The sequence below is a fragment of the Musa acuminata genome, chromosome BXJ2-11 (assembly GCF_036884655.1).
Source record: "Musa acuminata AAA Group cultivar baxijiao chromosome BXJ2-11, Cavendish_Baxijiao_AAA, whole genome shotgun sequence".
In the NCBI taxonomy this organism is placed as follows: domain Eukaryota; kingdom Viridiplantae; phylum Streptophyta; class Magnoliopsida; order Zingiberales; family Musaceae; genus Musa; species Musa acuminata.
This window is the reverse complement of record NC_088348.1, coordinates 5740039-5759816: the sequence shown is the minus strand read 5'-3', so window position 1 is coordinate 5759816 and position 19778 is coordinate 5740039. Positions and strand designations below refer to the sequence as shown.

The 19778-nt window shown below is 36.2% G+C and overlaps 2 protein-coding genes across 5 annotated transcripts; one reads left to right on the top strand and one right to left on the bottom strand.

The window, feature by feature from the left end:
• Positions 1-1739: 1739 nt before the first annotated feature.
• On the top strand, positions 1740-13263 carry LOC135627133 (DNA-(apurinic or apyrimidinic site) endonuclease 2-like). 4 transcript variants are annotated; one of them, XM_065133125.1, is made up of 12 exons: positions 1740-1975; positions 3520-3631; positions 5244-5477; positions 5687-5772; positions 7382-7497; positions 8076-8156; positions 8571-8771; positions 8851-9002; positions 10907-11637; positions 12317-12478; positions 12715-12861; positions 13002-13263. In XM_065133125.1, exons 1-10 carry the CDS (start codon positions 1868-1870, stop codon positions 12392-12394), a joined length of 1899 nt encoding a protein of 632 aa, XP_064989197.1. In that variant the 5' UTR covers positions 1740-1867; the 3' UTR covers positions 12395-12478; positions 12715-12861; positions 13002-13263. The 4 variants fall into 4 exon arrangements, with proteins under 4 accessions (XP_064989197.1, XP_064989195.1, XP_064989196.1 ...); XM_065133123.1 differs by having other exon boundaries at positions 12598-12861; XM_065133124.1 differs by having other exon boundaries at positions 12598-12861; positions 12980-13263.
• Positions 13264-13919: 656 nt separating this feature from the next.
• Positions 13920-19680, bottom strand: LOC135627847 (uncharacterized). The gene is made up of 6 exons (XM_065134225.1): positions 19401-19680; positions 18292-18491; positions 17501-17641; positions 17341-17421; positions 14367-14491; positions 13920-14262 (listed from the first exon to the last, which is right to left on the bottom strand). Exons 1-6 carry the CDS (start codon positions 19621-19623, stop codon positions 14214-14216), a joined length of 819 nt encoding a protein of 272 aa, XP_064990297.1. The 5' UTR covers positions 19624-19680; the 3' UTR covers positions 13920-14213.
• Between the last annotated feature and the right edge of the window lie 98 nt (positions 19681-19778).

Below are 19778 nucleotides of genomic sequence, written 5' to 3'. Positions count from 1 at the left end.
TCGACTCATCGACTACGGACATATTAAGCCACTACGCTACAATCCCCAGAAGATATAGGGGAATACAATCCAGTGGACCTGTCTGTCCGCAATTACCATGTATCTATAGTCCCTCATCTATCTAATATCCCAGAGACCATATACCGGCCATGGTGTTGTTAGACTCATACAGTTTTTACTCAAGTCTCGCGCTAGTCAGATTCTCCCGAAGAACTCTTTCTCTTTAAATTCGAATAACTCTGACTAGAGATTTGTCTAAGTAATAATATATGTAATATTTCTCTCATGAAATCGAGAGTGGATGATCCTCTATCAATACTTAATAGTCCTCGTAAGGTTGCTTGTCACTCCCGATGACCGATTGTGTTAGATCTAAAACTTTCAAACCTATAGTCCGATATCAAAGAGTGGAGTACTTATACAAAACATCTTTGGTGTCTAAAGTCTAAGGACCAGATACACCACTAGGATAACAAAATTGCTGTTTGACAATGAGGTATCATTAACCATCCAACATTCCATGAGCGGATCAATCAGTGAACTCATTCTCCAATGAGTACCTTCACTGTAGCCCTAATGTTCCCACATGAGCAATTATCATGATTTTATCACGATCCGATTCTTATTGCACAGATTCATGAACATCATAATATATATTCATACAAGTAAAATAAGTAATATAAAGTGATAAAATATTAAATAATATAATAAACAAAAGGAATGCATATTATGTCATACGTGTCATCACTCATGTGATTGGCTTGTAGAACACCTATGACCGGTAGCTTCGAGGTAGAAATGATGGGCTCCTAAGATGCCACTTGTACTAAGACCGATGTTAGGAGAAAATTTTCAACCCAATCCTTTGGACACTCAAGTTAATGACCGAAGTCTTTTAATGAATATGAGTTTTTCTTGAGAAAAAAGCCCTCGATATCTTAAAGGGGATAACTTGTAACTGCATAAATATTTCTCTCTTAGACATTTTATCTATATGGGAGATAAGGGATAAATAGCCTAGAATAATCTGTCTTTTTAACTTTTATCCATATGCACAATAAACGATGACTTGAACCTTTTTTCTTCCCATCACTTATATGTCTGATGATAGATCAATAATATATTTTTTATCAATTAAAAAAAATTATTTTAAAGTAGATGCACGCTCAACCAATCAATTCCTGTCATATATATATATATGCATATATATATATATATGTATATATATATGTATATATATATACATATGTATATATATATATATGTATATATATATATGTATATATATACATATATATATGTATATATATATATACATATATATATATACATGTATATATATATATATACATATATATATATATACATATATATATATATACATATATATATTTATATACATATATATATGTATATACATATATATATGTATATACATATATATATATATATACATATATATATATATATATATATATATATATATATATATAATGATTGTCACTTATATTGTGTTTTCATATAAGCCAGGCTGTTGGTAATGAAGCCGTGTAGTCGGAAACCAAACGGAGAATCCGAGTCGGACCCCTTTTGAGTTAAGAGACCTATATTTTATATCATCATATTATATAATGCTATGCTCGTTACGATTATTATATATTTTAATTATATTTTATTCAGTGTATTAAACGGCGTATAAAACGAACATGAGACGTATTTCTTTCATTTTAATCGGGCGGAAACGCAGAGTTCGGGAAACTGCGGCGATAGTAGCCATTTCCGGCGTTCACCGCCGCGCTGCCCTTCTCGCTATTTCTTGTTCCATAGTTGGAATTGGGGGAGGGCCAAATCGAAGCGGTCGCCTTCGATGAAGATAGTGACGTACAACGTTAACGGGCTGAGGCAGCGCGTCTCCCAGCACGGCTCCCTCCTCCGCCTCCTCACCTCCCTCGACGCCGACATCATCTGCTTCCAGGCACTGATACTCCCCGACGCCCTCCTCGCTTTCTCTCTTTTGATCTCTTCCTTTTGTATAACGATCCCTTAAATAGCTGCTGCTGCTCCGAATTCTGGGTCAAATGTTTTGGTTGTGGTTTCGTTTGGGGTTTCATGGTTGGTTGGGTTGCTCTAATGACCCGAATTCTAAGTGGGAGATTTTGATTTACATGATTCGATTTCTTGCACAAATTGTTAAGAGAGAGAGGCAGAGGGGGCTGATACCTCCTGCATTAAAGATGGAGGACTTCTTCCCGTGACTTTGGATAAGAGACCGAGCGAAATTATGAAGATGAGATGATAATTTTTAGGGTTTGAGGTTAAGCCGGTCCATGATGGCGTTGATGATGACAGGGAGTTGCTTAAACATGATATTATTGTCATGTATGCAGGAAACGGTGCACTGTGGAAAATGAGCTTCTAGGGTGTGTAGATAATCACTATTATTTCAGTGTCTGACCCTAATAAGCTGCCTCTGCATCCCGATCTGATAATGAGAAAGCTTTGTAGAAGGTACTTGCAGAGTCATATAGTTGGCTGATGATTGTTGTCAACTCAAGAAGACATATCCAGTTTTTGGCTACGAGGATGTGATTGACTGCTTGTGGCCATGGAATCATAGTGAAATTATTGTGTAGGGTCGCAGAATTCATCTTCTGTGCATAATAAGTTGAAAGAAATGATGGGCATCAAAATCTTAATGCCTTGATGGTCTCAAAATTAAATATGCTTCTGCCTTGAACAGTCGAGCTGCTGTGTGCCTGTTCACATGTCACTTTCATTTGATCTAATTTTTCAAATGAACGTGGTAGATATGCCCAAAAATTACTCATGCAGAACTTGGTAACCAAGATTGTAGAACAATAGAAAATAAAAAACAGAAACTGTCATCTTTGGTAACTCATCTGAACTTGGTAGGGCAATGGATATCTTCCGTTGAATTGTGTATGCTGTTTCTTTCATGGACAAAATTTGTGTTCCATGCTTTACCAAATTTGTTTTGTGTTATATGGTTAAGCAGTTTCTTTGGGTATCACTTCAATATGGTTAATACAATAAAATTCAGAGCTTGCTTATAGTATGGAGGAAGTCTATATAGTGCTAGATATTATAATAAAACATTGAAAATTTCTTATTATGGTGTTGATGCATATGTTTGTTGAATTATGATGGCCCATATTTCGCATGGAACTACAATTATAGGGATCTTCTTGTGAGTTCAACTGAAAATGAATGATATAGTTATCTTCAGATAATTTAAGAGGTGGGCCAAACTGTCGCACAGTACAAACAATAAAAAATCTTCCAATTAATATTTTCTGCTTCTGAAACTTCTAATGGCATGGTCTACTTCTTGTTGTGTTTCCACTGTCTTACAACATGTTTCAAAATTATGTTAAATTCTTTTCTATACCATTAGAAATTCCATGCATCGGTTCATAGTAAAATGAAGATTTCTTAATAGTTTGTATTCTGTAATACTTTGAAAGTTCTTAATTGTGTTAACCAGATTATTTATGGCAGGAAACAAAGCTATCAAGACAAGACTTATCTGTAGATTTAACTATGGCGGAGGGTTATGAAGCTTTTGTATCTTGCACTCGTACTACTAACAAAGGGCGCTCAAGCTATTCTGGTAAGGCCTTATAGATTTTATGAAAATTTGAACCCCAGGATTTGTGAGCATTCTATTATCCAACATATGGTGTTTATGTTCCTAGGTAACTTGCTAATCCAATTAAACAAGAATGATTTTCTAGTACTCACAGCTTTTAATTGTACTTGTTCCAAAGTCAATCATGTTGAACTGGTCGAACGATCATGTGAAAAAAGTAATGTGCATAGAAGACCTGGTTCGCCATTGAGTCCAAATTTCACTATTACAATATTATAATTCTAAAAATAAGCACATTTTTCAAAGGATTAGCATACATTTTTTGTCTTAATAAAATCTATTTTTGTTATAAAACCAAAAAGAACTTTAAGATATGTAGGACATTTGAAAAAAAAAGTTTAATCAAATAAGGTAGTGCATCTTTGACCTTTTTTGAATGTTTCATAAATTTAACTATAGCACTGTTGTTTAGTACTGCTAAAATTCAAGTGTTAAATATGCTAGCCTATCCTATGAATTCATCACCATGTCAACGTTATCCCTGCCACCAATATTCATGTTCCCTAAAGTACTTTCATTTTTTTAAAAACTAATACAGATTGTCATGACCACATGATACAATTTAACACCAAGATTAAAAGATGATGAGTAGAAATGGGATTGGCTAGGGGTGATATGATCAAGATTTACATGATTGGATCAATAGGATTGGGACAACAAAATAATTTGAGAAAAAATATATAAATCATAAGATATAACAAAGAGAAGATGCTGGATAACTAATTCCCTTAAAAAGTAACAGTGACATATTTATTTTGATTTTGAGTGTTAATTATATTATAGAAAGCTATTATTATAATTAATAACTATTACTTGTGTTACATAAAGAGATCCAAAACTTATTTGCTTCTAGTTTTGAACATAGCAAATAAGGTCCATTATGAACATGATACTTCGCCAACACCATATGAACAAAATATTGGCTAATGTTAAGAAGAGTAAATAAAATTATTTTAGAGTGTTTTTGAATCCCATGATATTTACCTTCTCAACAGGTTATAGAAACTCTACCTTTCCTATTTGTCTCACGTGGTGATGAAGAATGTCTGTGGTACACATGACAATTGTGATGGCACTGTGATGTCTGTAACAAATGGAAAATGCAGTTTGATTGTGAATTATTTAAGTAGGATCAGGTCATGGATCTGACATGAATCATAAAAGTTGTTTAGATTTCTTTAATATATAAACTACATCTTTTGTTACATATGAATATGAGAAATGATATCCATATGAAAACTATGTGGCAATTTTACATTTTTGGCAATCTTTTTGAGTTCTGTAGCTCAATTAGATAGAGCAATGGTGCAATATCTTTAGTTTCAAACACATGTTCTTACTATTTTCATTAAAAATATCTTTGGTTTTGTTATGGCAGATCCGTCTGCAAATTCTTGTATTATACTTAATTAGCTTTTTGCCCTTTGGTTTTTCCTATTACTTTCTGCAATTATTTTTAGTGGCAGTAACATTGCATGGTATTCATTTGCCATACCTGTGAGGTGTAATTTGTCTATCTTTAATGGAGTCAACTTTCTAGCCTCTGCCTCTTGTAATGTGCTCCAGTACTTAGGTGTTGCAACATTTTGCCGAGTGAAGTCAGCATTTTTCAGCAATGAGGTAGCACTACCTCTAGAAGCAGAAGAAGGCTTTACTGGTCTTCTTGAATGTCCTAGAAAGAAGGGGATAATAAGAGATTTCATGCTTGAAGCACCATTTGAAGAGGAAGATCTTGAGATCACAGATGATGATTTGTTAAAAGTGGATAGTGAAGGGCGTTGTATTATCACTGATCATGGTCATTTTGGTGAGTCAAATCGTCAATGGTTAAAGTTATAACCATGACGGAGAGATTATAATTGTATCAGATAGATTATTCTATCCATGCATGACACATGCACAGACTTCACTCTTTCATAATGGCTATCAAGTCTATGTTTGGAACATCATCCTCAATTTCATTGCCATGACTACAACTTTATTGAACCTTTCCCTTGGAACTTGTTGCCAATACAGTACTTTTTAATATATACGGACCACGAGCTGAAGATGATGATGAGGAGAGATGCCGCTTTAAGTTCATTTTCTTCAAGATCTTACAGGTAATGTTGCTCCCTCCCCAGTATGATATGCCTCAATATGCTCTTTATGTACTTATTTCATGATGGATCAGCAAGTCCTGGGATTTTGTTGATCACAGTTTGTATCTTAGATACTATTCTTGACCTCCTCCACCTGTTTTATCCTGTTGCAAAATTGGGAGCTTTGCAGTTTGTACTCACATGAATTAAAAGCAGGAGAGGCTGATATATCTTACAGAGTCAATATTCTGTACAGTTGGAAAATTGAATCTTGTGAAACATTCCTTTTAAGCAAGGTTAATGAGAAAGGCAGTTGTCTCATGGTATGTACCAAACTTGGTACTACTTTCTGTTCTTTGCATTAGGGTAATTCTGATGTAACTCACTTTTGATACAAAAATAATGATTTCTAAAAATTCAAATAAATAGTTTATTCTTCATGTAAGTATATGTTTGCAGGACAGCATAGTTTTTGACTCAGTATGTACATAGGTGGATTATGATATGGTATCTCACTTGGACAACATAACTTTAAGATATGTTTACTGCTAGACCAGAATGTTGGCTAGCAAACAAGTGATGTTATCATCCTGAGAATGCTGTATGATAGAAGAATCATTAGCTTAGTGAATGGTCCTTTGTTGTCCAAATTGAGACTGTCCATGTAGCCAACCCAAGTGGTTGGAATATTGCAGCCTCGTGTTGTTGTTCTGTCATTGTGTAGCCATTTTAAATAACAAACAGTTTTGTCCTCTAGACCACAAATGGATGATAGAAAGGGTGAGTTGCTTAATAACTATCTCAGGAGTGGGCAAGGTGACACTTAAACCATAGTTGGGTCAAGTGCAAGATGACCATCTTCTTTGATAGATATAATGTGATTTCTGAAATTAAAAGTCCTCTTAAGCAAGGATTTAAAACTCAGATGTGCAGTTAGTATCATAGTATATCATCCATATAATGAACTTAAACTGGTCTTTTATATTTTCTTTACTTAGTTATTAATTTTGCAATAGCCAGTACATATGAGTCCAACCCATTTCTGGTACTAGTAAGTTGTATCCGTTTGGTAACATGATCAAGCAGTAAGGTGTGAAACTGCAAATCCTTATTGAAATTTGGGTGTTGTCTGACCTACAAAAGACTAGAGATTTCTTATTTTGCTGCTGATTTTACTTATAATGAAAAATAGTAAATAAAGGATCATGGGGCTATTTAAATACGAGGAACATGCCTTCTACATCTTTACTTCTTTTCCTACATAAATATGGGTTTCACTTTTATCATAGTTTGGTGGGAGAGAAGTAGCATACAAAATAGTTGGATATAAAGAAGAGGTCAATACAGTTATGGCCTTACAGATTACAAGCCTGTCTATGGATGTAAAGAAGAGACTATCAGTTTAACCAGGAGATTGCTCTACACAGCTCAATGATAGAAAAAGGTCCATGCAGCCAACCCTAAATTGTTGGGATTACAGCTTCTTGTTGTTGTGGTCCATATTGCCTGCTAGGACCAGTGTTAGTTTCCCCGATGAAAATTTCTTATGACATGGGCGATTTGTTATTATGTAATTAATTTAAATTTCTATTGCGCATACAATCACTGATAAGTTCAACATGTATTGTAGAGAAGATGGGAATTTCTCCTGTCCCAAGGGAAGAGAGTTTTTGTTGTGGGAGATCTTAATATTGCTCCTGCTGCCATAGATAGGTGTGATGCAAGTCCAGATTTTGAAAAGAACATGTAAGTTCCTGAAAATCCACTTTCATTTATTAATGGAACAAGTTTGTCATTGTTATTTCTAAAAGAGAAGCAAATTTTTTTTTATTTTTTTACAGTCACATGACAATCAGCTGATTTCATCTCAGGTCCAACTTCTTTTGCTCCAAGATTCTAGTCTGCGATTGTAAAATTTATGTGAACAGATTTAGAGTTAGTGAACATTACCTTTCTTAATCATAATTGTAATTTAGTTGCTACAATAGTCAGGTAAGTTAGGCTTGTAACACATCTATTGGTCTATGGCAATATGAAATTAATGTAAATATTATATAATGGTGGTCTCAGCTAGTTTATTCTCAACTCATCCTTCTTATGCAGCATTCTTTTTCTTTTACAACTATGTGCATGTATGCATATTCCAACACGACTTGCAGTTTGTCATTTGGGATATAAATTGTCATGCACAACTCTTTGAATAATGAAGCAATTATCTCTTCAATAAGATTTTTCTGAAATCTAAATATGAAGTATGATATCTTCTCTAGATCCTGGGGAGTATATAATGTTTTAGATGCAATTTCTTTTGTCTATTATCTCAGGTTCCGAAAATGGCTGCGATCTTTGCTTAGAGAATGTGGAGGTCCCTTTTTTGATGTTTTTCGGTCAAAAAACCCCGGAAGGTACAGTCCTGTCTCATTGTGACCTCTGTTTTCATATAGATAAGAAACAGGCAATAAGTAACTTGTTAAGTTTATGAGATAATAAATTTGCCAGCATACTTGATCAGGGTTTTACTGATCAAATATGCCTTTGCACATATACAATTGTTTCATTTGTCTAGTGCTTATGTCAGCATGTAATGTTATGCCAGCAAGATGTTGCACAGCCATACCATTGGGCCAAGGCCCACCTCATTGCACCGTAATGTCAATTATGGTTTTATTATGCTGCTTTTTATCTACTTATCTTATGCTTTTTTTTCAATGTATCTTATGCTTTTGATGGTCATATTTCATAATATCACAGGTGAACTATTTAGTAAATTAGTTTCTGATATCCTTGCTCACGTCCCTGCTTCTGTGTATTTAATACAGAAAAGAAGCATATACTTGCTTCTCACCACGTGTTGGAGCTGAGGAATTCAACTATGGTTCTCGGATTGACCATATTTTTATTGCTGGACCATGCTTGCATCAGCAGCATGATACTGAAGATCATTACTTCTTATATTGCCATGTTGAAGCATGTGACATCATGAGTCAGTTTAGAAGGGGAAATTCTGGGAATGCACCCAAGTAATTATCAATGCACATTTTGCCAAGTTACTACTTGCTTCATTTAATTTTTTCTTTTTTCAAATTATGCTGTCTGCAGGTGGAGAGGAGGGAGAAAAATCAAATTGGAAGGTTCGGATCATGTTCCTGTTTACGTCATATTAAGAGATGTACCCGATCTTCCCACACACAGCACTCCATCCATAGCTGTTAGATATATTCCTGAAGTTCGTGGTTGGCAACAGAGTATCGGTGAGAAACATTTCAATTGTTTGGCTGCTGATGAACACACACACACACACACACACACACATATATAATTTCAGCTGTCATCAAGATTCAAGACTATGTTTTCCTAATAGTTTAAGTAGGGTTATACATTAAAAATACCAGAACTGTTTCCTTGTTTTATCTTAAATTCTTGCAAACGATCTTTTATTTGTTTATTTCAATGTTTAATTGCTCTATGAAATTTGCACAAATGATGTTAAAATTGATTTTTTTTTAATCAAAATGTGGATATATTTAAATCTCAGTCCACTACCAATACTAGCTGGTGGTCAGACTGACATGGTACTGACATTGATTGGTAATTTGGTACCACCTAAACCAGAGAGAAAGATAGAGTGAGAACGCAGGAGGGGACAATGTGGAGGAGGAAGAGGTGACAAAGGAGGAGGATGCATGCTGGTAGGAGAAGGCAGCAGCAGTGCAACATATGTCACTGGGAGAAGAGAGAGAGGAAAAACAAAAAAAGACTTGTGGGCCTGTGGCAGTTGTTAGAAACTTAATATAAAGGAAGTGATATAGTTCATTATTCTCTTGTTGCCCAGTAAAACTGTTAGGATGAGCATGTCAAATGGTATATAGCCCATACTGGACTAAACCAAGCAAAATCATTTAGTTTACATCCCTGTTGAGCATTGAACTGTTAATTACTAACATGTACTGAAAGCAGTGATTTCAATAGGCACTCGGGCGCTCGCCTAGGCGCTCGGTCGAGGCAAGGCGAGGCCCGAGCGCCTCGCTTCATGTCCAAGCGCCTCGCTTCAACGAGGCACCGCCTAGGTGCTCGCCCGAGCCCAGGCGTCGGGCGCTTCGGGCGAGCGCCCGGGTTAAACCAGACGACCGAACCAGTGTTTTACGTCTGGTTCGGTCTCCGGTGCTTTAGTTGGATCAATCGAACCAACTAAATCACCGATAGGCACCCTCTCACGATTTCCCCGACTTCCCCAACCCTAACACTCGCGATTTTGCTGTCGAGATTTCTTCTCCGTTGTCGTTGCTCTCTACTGCCGTTGCCGCTGCCATTGTCGCTACTCGCCGCTGCCACAATCGTCGCTCATCGCTGTTGTCGTCGCTCGTCGCTCGCCGCTCGCCGCTCGCAGCTCCCACTCCCACTCCCGCTACCGTTCGCAGCTCCCGCTCCTACTCCCACTCCCACTCCCGCTACCACTGTCGTTGCCTTAGCAGCCTCGGTCTTCTCACACTCTTCTCACTATACTGTTAACAGTATATTAACAGTATACTACTAACTGTATACCAATAATAGTATTTTTTATTTATTAGATTAATAATATATTATTTTTATTTTAATACTATTAATTTTTATTTATTTAAAATTATTGTTAGGTTTTAGAATAAATGGCAAGTGTATAGAGCAACTCAATAGATTTGATGTAAAATTTTATTGTTTTGATTTTTGAGACTTTTTATTAATATGACATTGTGATTTTGTACTCGATTTTTTTAATTTAATAACATATTTTTTATTTAAATAATTATATTAATTATATTAATTATATTATATATTTTTATATTTTAGCGTCTCGCTTCGCTCGGGCGAGGGCCTAAGCGAGCGCCTAGCGCCTCGAGCGTTTTTGGACTCTGGTGCCTTTTGCCGCCTAACGCTTTTTAAATCACTGACTGAAAGTATGGAAAATATCACTAGACAAGTTAATGAGAGTCAAAAAATACAGTAATATGATTATGGGAAAGCATTGTTCATCATGGTGATTACAAAACACCAGCTGTTGCAGTCTTGCTACATTGTTACTTTTCTCATTTTCATATTTCTTTTTGTCCATGATTTTTCACATATTGATTTTTTTTTTGTGATTTCTGTCATCATGGTTATGACTCCTATGTTTCTGCAGTCTCCTTCCTGGTTAAAGGGCAAGATTCACATCATCGCTTGCAAAATAACTTGTCGAGTGACAGCAATGCAAGAGAAACTTATGATGAATGTGAAATTTCAAGCCAAGATTGTAGCAAAATAGAGCAGGATATCATTTCCAATGCATCTCAACATTCTTCAGACCAGTGCTTTTCTAATTTAAATTCAGGACAGAAACCTAATCCAAGTCTAAATGAGGATTCCAGTCTCACTTTTTCTCAGAAGAAAACTGAGAGCCTAAAATATCTGTCTTCTGATTGCACCAGAGGAGTAAAGAAAATGACAAGAAACAATACATGTTCTCAACTTACCTTGAAGTATTTTTTTAAACAACCCAAGATTGTTATGACTACTGATGAGGAGACTCTGAAGCATGATTTGACATTTCCTAAAGCTGATCCTGGGGAAATCAGAGAGGAGACATCTCAATCAACAGAACAGTCGGATTTAAAGAACGAATATGCAAATCACTCTTGTGAAATTAGTGGGACCAGCATAGACATACATGATGATAAGAGGGTTTCAGAACCATGCTTTCCTGTTAAAAGGGAGAATGATAATTTTGCAGTTCAAGAGTGGCAAAGGATTCAGCAGAAGATGAAGATGACTATACCAATTTGCAAGGGTCATGGTGAACCTTGTGTTTCAAGGTCTGTGAAAAGAGAAGGCCCAAATAGAGGTCGTCTCTTCTATGTCTGTGCTCGTGCTCAGGTACTCAAACATCTGTCCTGTGACCATTTTGTGTAACAACATATATTTTTTTTTCTAGTTATTCAATTGCAAAAAACACAATAGATTTCAGTAGTTATGTGAAGCTGCCCAAAGACATGGGGCTAGAATGTATTTAGCTCAATCTAAAACATCTGTTCAGAATATTTCATTTTAGCTTCATTAGTTAAGTTACGGCTGCTAAGGTAATGAAGCTGAAATATTAAAACCTCTAAAGCTGTTGAAAGATTTTATTTAAGTATTGTGAACCAATAAAAATTAGAAATTTAATAAGCACAAGGTCTTTTGTCATACAAAGTTGCCACTTCGGTGGTCTAAATCAAGGTTCGCAATACCGTACCATACCGATATTTCGACCTGGGCTCGGTATCGGTATGGTACGGTGTACCGAGCACTGTAGCACTGCTACAGTCGGATCAGTACCGGGCGGTCCGCGTACCGTTGGCCTGTCGGATCGGTACGTACCGCCCGGTACCGGGCGGTACAATTCGATATGGCAGACACTGGTCTAAATTAAAATTAGACCAAAATTTTCTTTGAATTGTCCTGTGTGTTAAGTCTTATTTGTAAGTCGGTCTTAATGTGCTACTCTTATTTGTAACTTGGTCATAGTGTTTTCCTGATGTTGACTCCAGACATACTTCCAACTTTGTTGTCCTAGGGACCTGCATCTAATCCCGAAGCGAACTGTGGTCACTTCCAGTGGGGTTCTGCGAAATCCAAAGATAAACACAAGTGAATTTGCTTCAATCACTTTCATGGAAATCTGAAACTACTGCAGGACATGGTGACTTCGCTGCTTGTGCTCGTGTTATATATTACTGTAAGTTTTAATTCTTGCTGTCAAATCTGAAGCATCTTTCAAGAACTCACCCATGCCTTCCAAGTTTTTCATGCCTAATTCCTTTTTATCATGTCATCAATGGTTGATTTTCGTTGCAGGAATTTCAAATTCTATTATTACTTTCTACTAGGATACCTTGTTCTCCCTTTTCTTGCACTGTCAGATAAGTGTTGACATGCTCATCCTCAATTCAGAAAAGCCTGATTTGTTGACAGAGTTGACTGAAGTAACCAAGTTGCTGCAACAGTTTCACAGCCATGTATTTGTAGAACAAGGATTCTTGGCTTGATAGTTGCTGGTGGCTATCCCGCAGCCATCACAGGACTAACTCATTCAGTATTTTTCTCATACAGAGCAAATAGGTAAAGTTTGATTTATTATTTTTGTTGTGTGTATTTATTTTCATTGTTGCTTGGTGATGCTAGTCTCTCTCTCTCTCTCACTCTCTCTCTCTCTCTCTCTTCTCTATCCTTCTGACAGAAACATACTTTTGACTTGATAGCATTAAATCACTAAGGCAGTGGAATGGAAATGCTGCTAATTCTCAAGTAGAGCATGGAGGAAGATAAATGTATCATGATCTTGAGCTTCTTCTTGTATCTGCACTTGGACAAACTTTCCATTTCATTGGCAAAGAATGTAATATAGCGCTCTTATTTTGGGATTTGTAGATTTCATCCTTGCAATAGTAGTTATTTACAAATAAAATTCCCTTCAATCATTTGTTTGTAGTAAATAGTTTTATTTTGGGATTTGTAGTCTTATTTTGCAGGGTACTAATTTGCATATAGATTTCCCTTCACTTTCCCTTCTGGTTAACTAGTTTGAATTTAAAATATAAATAAATACCTAGAAAACTCTTAATACTCCATCATAATGTTTTTAAAAATATTTAATTAATAGCCAAATTGATAAGTACTGTACATTTTTTTTCCTTTTGGAGGGCTTTTTTAAATAAATAATAAGTATAGACTTGATTCTACGTAAAAATGGTTCAGATTAAATCTAAGTATACGTATTTTCTCTGAAGGCCCAATCGCTTACGTCCATCGCCACTAGCAATTGGGCAATTTACTTTTGAGATCTCTAAATCTCTGCAAGTTACTGTTCCAAGCACATTACATTTCATATGGATTACTTGTCTGTACCGTATCCAGTTTTCTTGTCTTTGAGATGCAGCCGAAGACCACAGGGCCTTGCATGACAAATCAATACAATGCAGCAGAAAACTACATGCAATTCCCAACTCCGTAAAGCAAAAAAACCCTGTACAATGCAGGCAGGTAATCTACTAACCGGCACATGTTTCAGTCCATTTCTTACCATAGACCAGCAGCATTTCTATTCCTATATCAGAAAACCAAAGAAATTTGCTTCGTAGATACATGATAAATTCAATTCACAATCAGCTTTAAACACGAAAGAAAAATGGTGCTAAGCCATGTTGAAGACATAGCAGAAAGGGCACAAGCTTGACGTGATAAGTTTACAAGGATGAAGCTACCCAGGAAGTCTTCTGCAAGCATATAGTATCCTGTAATAGCTCACATGATGCTCTACTCAGCACCGACAGACAGGTAACAAGCAAACTCTACCCACTATTTAAGGTCTAATAAATCACAAGTGAGAATCCATAGTGGTCACTAGTTTTGCGAGAAGAGGAATTACACACTATGCACAAAGAATTCATATGCACCAGGCGTCCTGTGGAAGATCACACTACACCGGACGGAAGCCGTAGCACCAGTTGTCCACCAAAAACACTGCAGGAGAAGAAGTAAAAGGCCAAGCAAAAAATGAGATAACTGAATTATAGTTTCCATTGAGACCCACACAAGACCATATGCTGGGGAAGAAAATTGGTTACCTCTTCACATAATAATAACAGAAATCAGCAAGGATGAAAGTTTGAACAACTTCGGCAAGAAGAACCATTGACGGCCACAAACCATAACCCAAAGCTGTCAACAAGCGTCCCCGAGTGTCCAGGACCTGTAGATAGAGCACCTTGTCTGTTTTAAAATTATTTGCTATCAAGAACACAATTAGCACAGTACAGCTAGCATTAAAGAAAATCAGTGAAGATGACATTTTTTCGTTAGAAGAATCTAACTCTTCCAGGATCATTTCATTTGAACCTTTTCTCGCAGGATTTATTTGGTCCAACTACTGTCCCTTTCTAATTCAATTTTTTTTAATGGCTCACTAAGTAAGATCCGTATTAGCATTAACCAAGTCTTCTTGAGCTATGAAGCTCAAGTCCAATTACAGAGTTTCATGGAAATTTCTCCTCAATATTTGTAATGACCATTGTATTTGACTTAACACTCAATTAGTTGTTCAAGATTTTGACCAAATTAACAAAGCAGCTAAGATGCCTAATTGCAAAGTTGACCAATAGAGAAAACTTGATCAATTTAGCAATCATATGAGGCTATGAACACATCAATGAACTGATTTGTTATTTAATTAAACATGATTGATTACAAAAATTTGAAAATACTGATAAAAATGGAAAAACAACTGCAGACAAAGCATGAAAATGATGACTATAAATATGCTTTAATACTTTTAACATACTATTGTTTAAACTTATATGTTGATGCACATTATAATACTTCCTTAAATATATGAACACTAGCACAATTGTGTTACATATTATGAATGAAAAACATTACAGCTTAACATCTTACCCCAACAAGCCCAAAGAAGCACCTCTCAATGAGGAAAATAAATCGCACATACTAAAGCCATGTTTTGGATCTTTATTTATTCTAAATTCATGTTCTGCAATTTCTTTCCAATAACTAAAGCCAACTGTAGCTCTGCTGCTTCCAACTACAAAAATTACATGACTCACAACCGAACCTCTTCGTGTCTGCAACTTTAGGATTACAGAATAATTCATGCAAAAAACCATAATCAGACCATCTTAACAGTTCTCCTCATGTAGCCATACCCTTAAACTACTAGATGATTGACAATGCAGCAGTCTTAGGGATCATGACAAATGCTCTTTCGCCTTGCCTACAATCAGGATGCACTAGTTTGTCAACCGTTTCCCTAGAGAAGGATCTGTTAGAGAGTTAATTTGCATGGAACTTGATGGAAGGGGAATGAGAATGTCCTACATTTACACAAGCAGGGTGCAGGTTCTGACTGGGAATAAGCAATATGACTAATATGAGAATAGGAAGAAAATGTGGCAAAAAGGGAAAAGGGATGAACAGTGAGATAAAACAAGTGACAAAGATAATGCAGTAGCAAATAGAGTAGTCAACAGATATGTCTGTGAGAAGGGAAGGGAGGAATACTAATAGGTCAGCATGGGTGTGATGTATCTCAGCTTGACAGATCCCAATTTCAAACCAAGCTGATCTTGGGACTATATCGAGCATCTTCATAAGTAAAAAAGATGCTTTGCTTATGCCTTACATGACCCTCACTTAAAGCTTGATCAAAATATATTCCGATAAATCTCAATGAGATAATCATTATATATATTGACACTTCTTGGTTGCTTCCTACCTTAATACTTAATATCTAGCTGCTTCCCCGAATCTAAAAACCTGGATCTGTACCCACTCGAATACCTGCTTTCATTTCAACTTTTGGCAACAATGTGATCCATTTTATATAGTTCTTCCGTCTTCTTCCTTTCTCTTTCCTTTTTGGCTGTGGGCATGGCTTTGACAGAACCATATTGTATTGTGCCTTTAGAAACTGCTATTCTGATCACAAGCTAGCAAGTTACCAGCACACAAAAAAAAAAAATTGCTTCACTCACATATTTTCAATTACAACAAGCTTCCATGTCTCCAAAACTTCCCCTATTTCTAATTTTCAAAATTTGATATTGTTAACCACAATTTTCTACTTCCTAATACCTTCCTATATAATCATGCAGACTAGAGAACCTAAAAGAAAATGTTTCCAGTCCCATGTGATGCAGAGATACTTGAACATAATTTCTGTTTTTTGTTTTCTTTATTCATTTTGCAAAATTCTTCTACTTCTATCATTCTCACTTGAATGCAACCATAAGCCAGATAATTAGGAAAATGGTTTGCAGAAATTATCAAAAGGAGAACCAGTGTACCAATCATGGTTCGTCTTACCGATATGTACCGGTGTACCAACCAGCTATCGGTATAGTATGTATCGAGTCATATCGAGCAAGGTTCGCAATACCGTACCGTACCGATATTTCGATCTGGGCTCGGTACCGGTATGGTACAGTATACCGAGCGGTACACCCCGGGTGTGTCGAGTACTGTAGCATTGCTACAGTGATACAGTATCTGCTACAGTACTCGGACCGGTAACAGTCGATCCGCGTACCGAAAATCTGTCGGACCGGTACGTACCGCCCATACCGGGCAGTACGACTCAGTACGACAAACCCTGATATCGAGTATACTAACATATAGTATATGGGGGGAGGGGGATAACGATGTACCACCCATACTGATCCCCTGTTGAACCAATATGTACTGCCCATACTAAGTGGTCTGTTATGGTACGACGAACCTTGATTCTAATCAAATTCTTGTGTATTCCTTTAGTTTATATTTAGCTTACAGAAAAATAAAAGGGATAAAACACTAGCTCATATTTAGTTCATATTTAAATAACAAATACATGAATATCTATTGATCAACCATGGCAATAAATAAAAGATTAGAACAATGAATGCTACAAAGCAATAATCTTATCATGCTTATATGCTTAAGAAAATTACTTTGTCGAACACACATGGGTGATGAATCCACAAAATATAATAAGAATACAAATATAAATAATTCCCTTATAAAACAACCAAAATTCACACTAAAACAAACCTGAAGGACCCAATGAGCACAACTGAGAAATCTTGCAACCCCCAAGGCAAAAACATAGTGAGCCGTGAATGGTTCTACAATCTGGAAAGCATATTTAATGATACAATTACTGAATTTTGCTTCAAAAAAGTTTGCAAGGCTCTCAGATTACAAGCTGTACCTTGGTGTTCTGCATTAAACGTAACTGGGGCAACACTGACACAGCTTCCAAATAAACACAAAAGGCCCAACAAATTCTATTGAAGATATTATGTGAGGTTGAAGGATGAACTGCAAGGGCTAACAAAGCACAAGGCACTACCTACAATCATGTAAAGAGAAGCAAACTTAATTTGGATATAATGTTATAAATACAAAGCAAGCCATTCTCATGATACATAAAACTTTCTAGGAATGTGAAAAGAAGATGAACCTTTGGAGAAACTTGAAGGAAGGAAAAAAATTTAAAGAAAAAAGATTTCTGTTTCCTTCAAAAAATCTAACCTCTCTACTCTTTTATGATTTGATGTACCATTAACAAGAAGTTTAGTTACTAGTAAAGTTATCAGTACTGCATGATGTGCAGGCATTTGATGTACCATTAACAAGAAGTTTAGTTACTAGTAAAGTTATCAGTACTGCATGATGTGCAGGCATTTGCCAGGCACAAGTATCTTTATAACCAGAACTTAATAAAAAAACATCACTAATACAAAAAGATAATGATAAAGAAAACAATAGTGCCCTGAGTCCAACTTCTTCAGCATTTAGCACAAACAATGTAGAGTTACAAGATCTCATTTCCTCTAAGGTTATTCAGACAATATTAGAGCGCTTTATAAGCAAGTTTTTTTTTAGTCCAAGTAAAAGAAAGAACAAACTCACAGTCCAAGCAGTAGAAAACAGTTATTACTTTCACCCCATAAATTTTCAATAGGGGTTCACATCAAATTGATAGCTGTTACTACTTACCACGTAATATATAGCAAAGTTGTCCTTGTCCTCCATGTAACTCGACTTCAGTTTAAACCGTATCATGTAAATAACCCAAAGAGTAGTAGCAAGTGTGGCAGTATCTAACACTGTGTGCATATCATATTCCATAACAAAGCTGCAATACAGTCTGACAGCTAAAAACAAAGCTGTTAAGTCCTGAGACTTCAATGAAAGTCCTGTAAATTTTTTAAAAAAATAATAAAAAGAAGATAATCAATTCTAAGTAATAAGTGCAGTATCTGCAAATTTAGAGGTATGTGAAATGAATTACAAAGCGACAAAAATTTTGATCAACTTTTGAATCAACTTAATTTCTTAGTAAAAGGAAATAACTGACAACTTTGCAAATAGGTAATACAAACAATAAAAATCAAAAAGACTACTTGAGGATGCTAGTGAACCAAATTATAGGGTTCTAAGGTCCCATTTTTGGACTACTCTTATTCTCAAGAAACCTATTCTACTTAAAGAGTAATTCTTATATAAAAAAAAACTAATAGTTATATTATTAGCTTGGGCTTAAGTATTTTAGATAAGTGGTTTAGACTCAACGAAATCAATAAATCAACTATTCCATCGGGTCATTACAATTGGACTTGAAAGTTAATATTGTCATGGCACGTCTCGACGGAACAGGTAATTTATTAATTTCGTTAAGTTTAAATCACTAACTCAAAATAACTAAGCCCATGTTAATAATAATATAACATCTGATTCTTATAAGTCAATCAAAATTTTTAGAAACTCCCTATGTGTGGGACTAGATTAGGGCATTACAGTCCTATTCCTCCAAACTTCCACATTAAACTCGAGCATGAACAACAACGGCCCTCACTCCAATCATACCCCTAATAAAATCAAATCTTCCACCAGTACATAAATTATATTAAGAAGGAAAAAGAAACTTCATCACTCATCGTTTATTTGGTCTCATCGACTCAATCTTAAGATTTTCGCAGTCTACCTTCAAGCTGCTCATCCAAAAACAAATCTACTCGATTTCACTTGCACGGCCAATTTCTTGCATCAGTAATATATCAAAATAAACCACAAAATGGGAGGAGAGTGGGAGAGATGGCGGGCACCGGCGCAGGTCCGCTCCTTGGAGAGCTTGTAGATGAGTACGGAGATGCCGATGGCGTGGACGGCCTCGGCGGCGACGAAGAGGTTGTCGTGGTCGTGGACGATGAAGCGGAGGAAGACGAGCGCCGCCATGCCCGCCACCACGCCGAGGAAAGCCTTCACCTTCGGCGGCTGCCGCCTCACCCATGCCGCCAGAGCGTGGATCGGCCGCTTCGCCCCCCTCATCGCGACGCCCCTCTTACGGCGATCCCCTCCGACTACAGTAACACAAGATCGGCAACAAAAAAGTTATATATATATATATATATATATATATATCAAATGGGTTCCACCTGAACCCAACGCTTATATATATATATATATATATATATATATATATC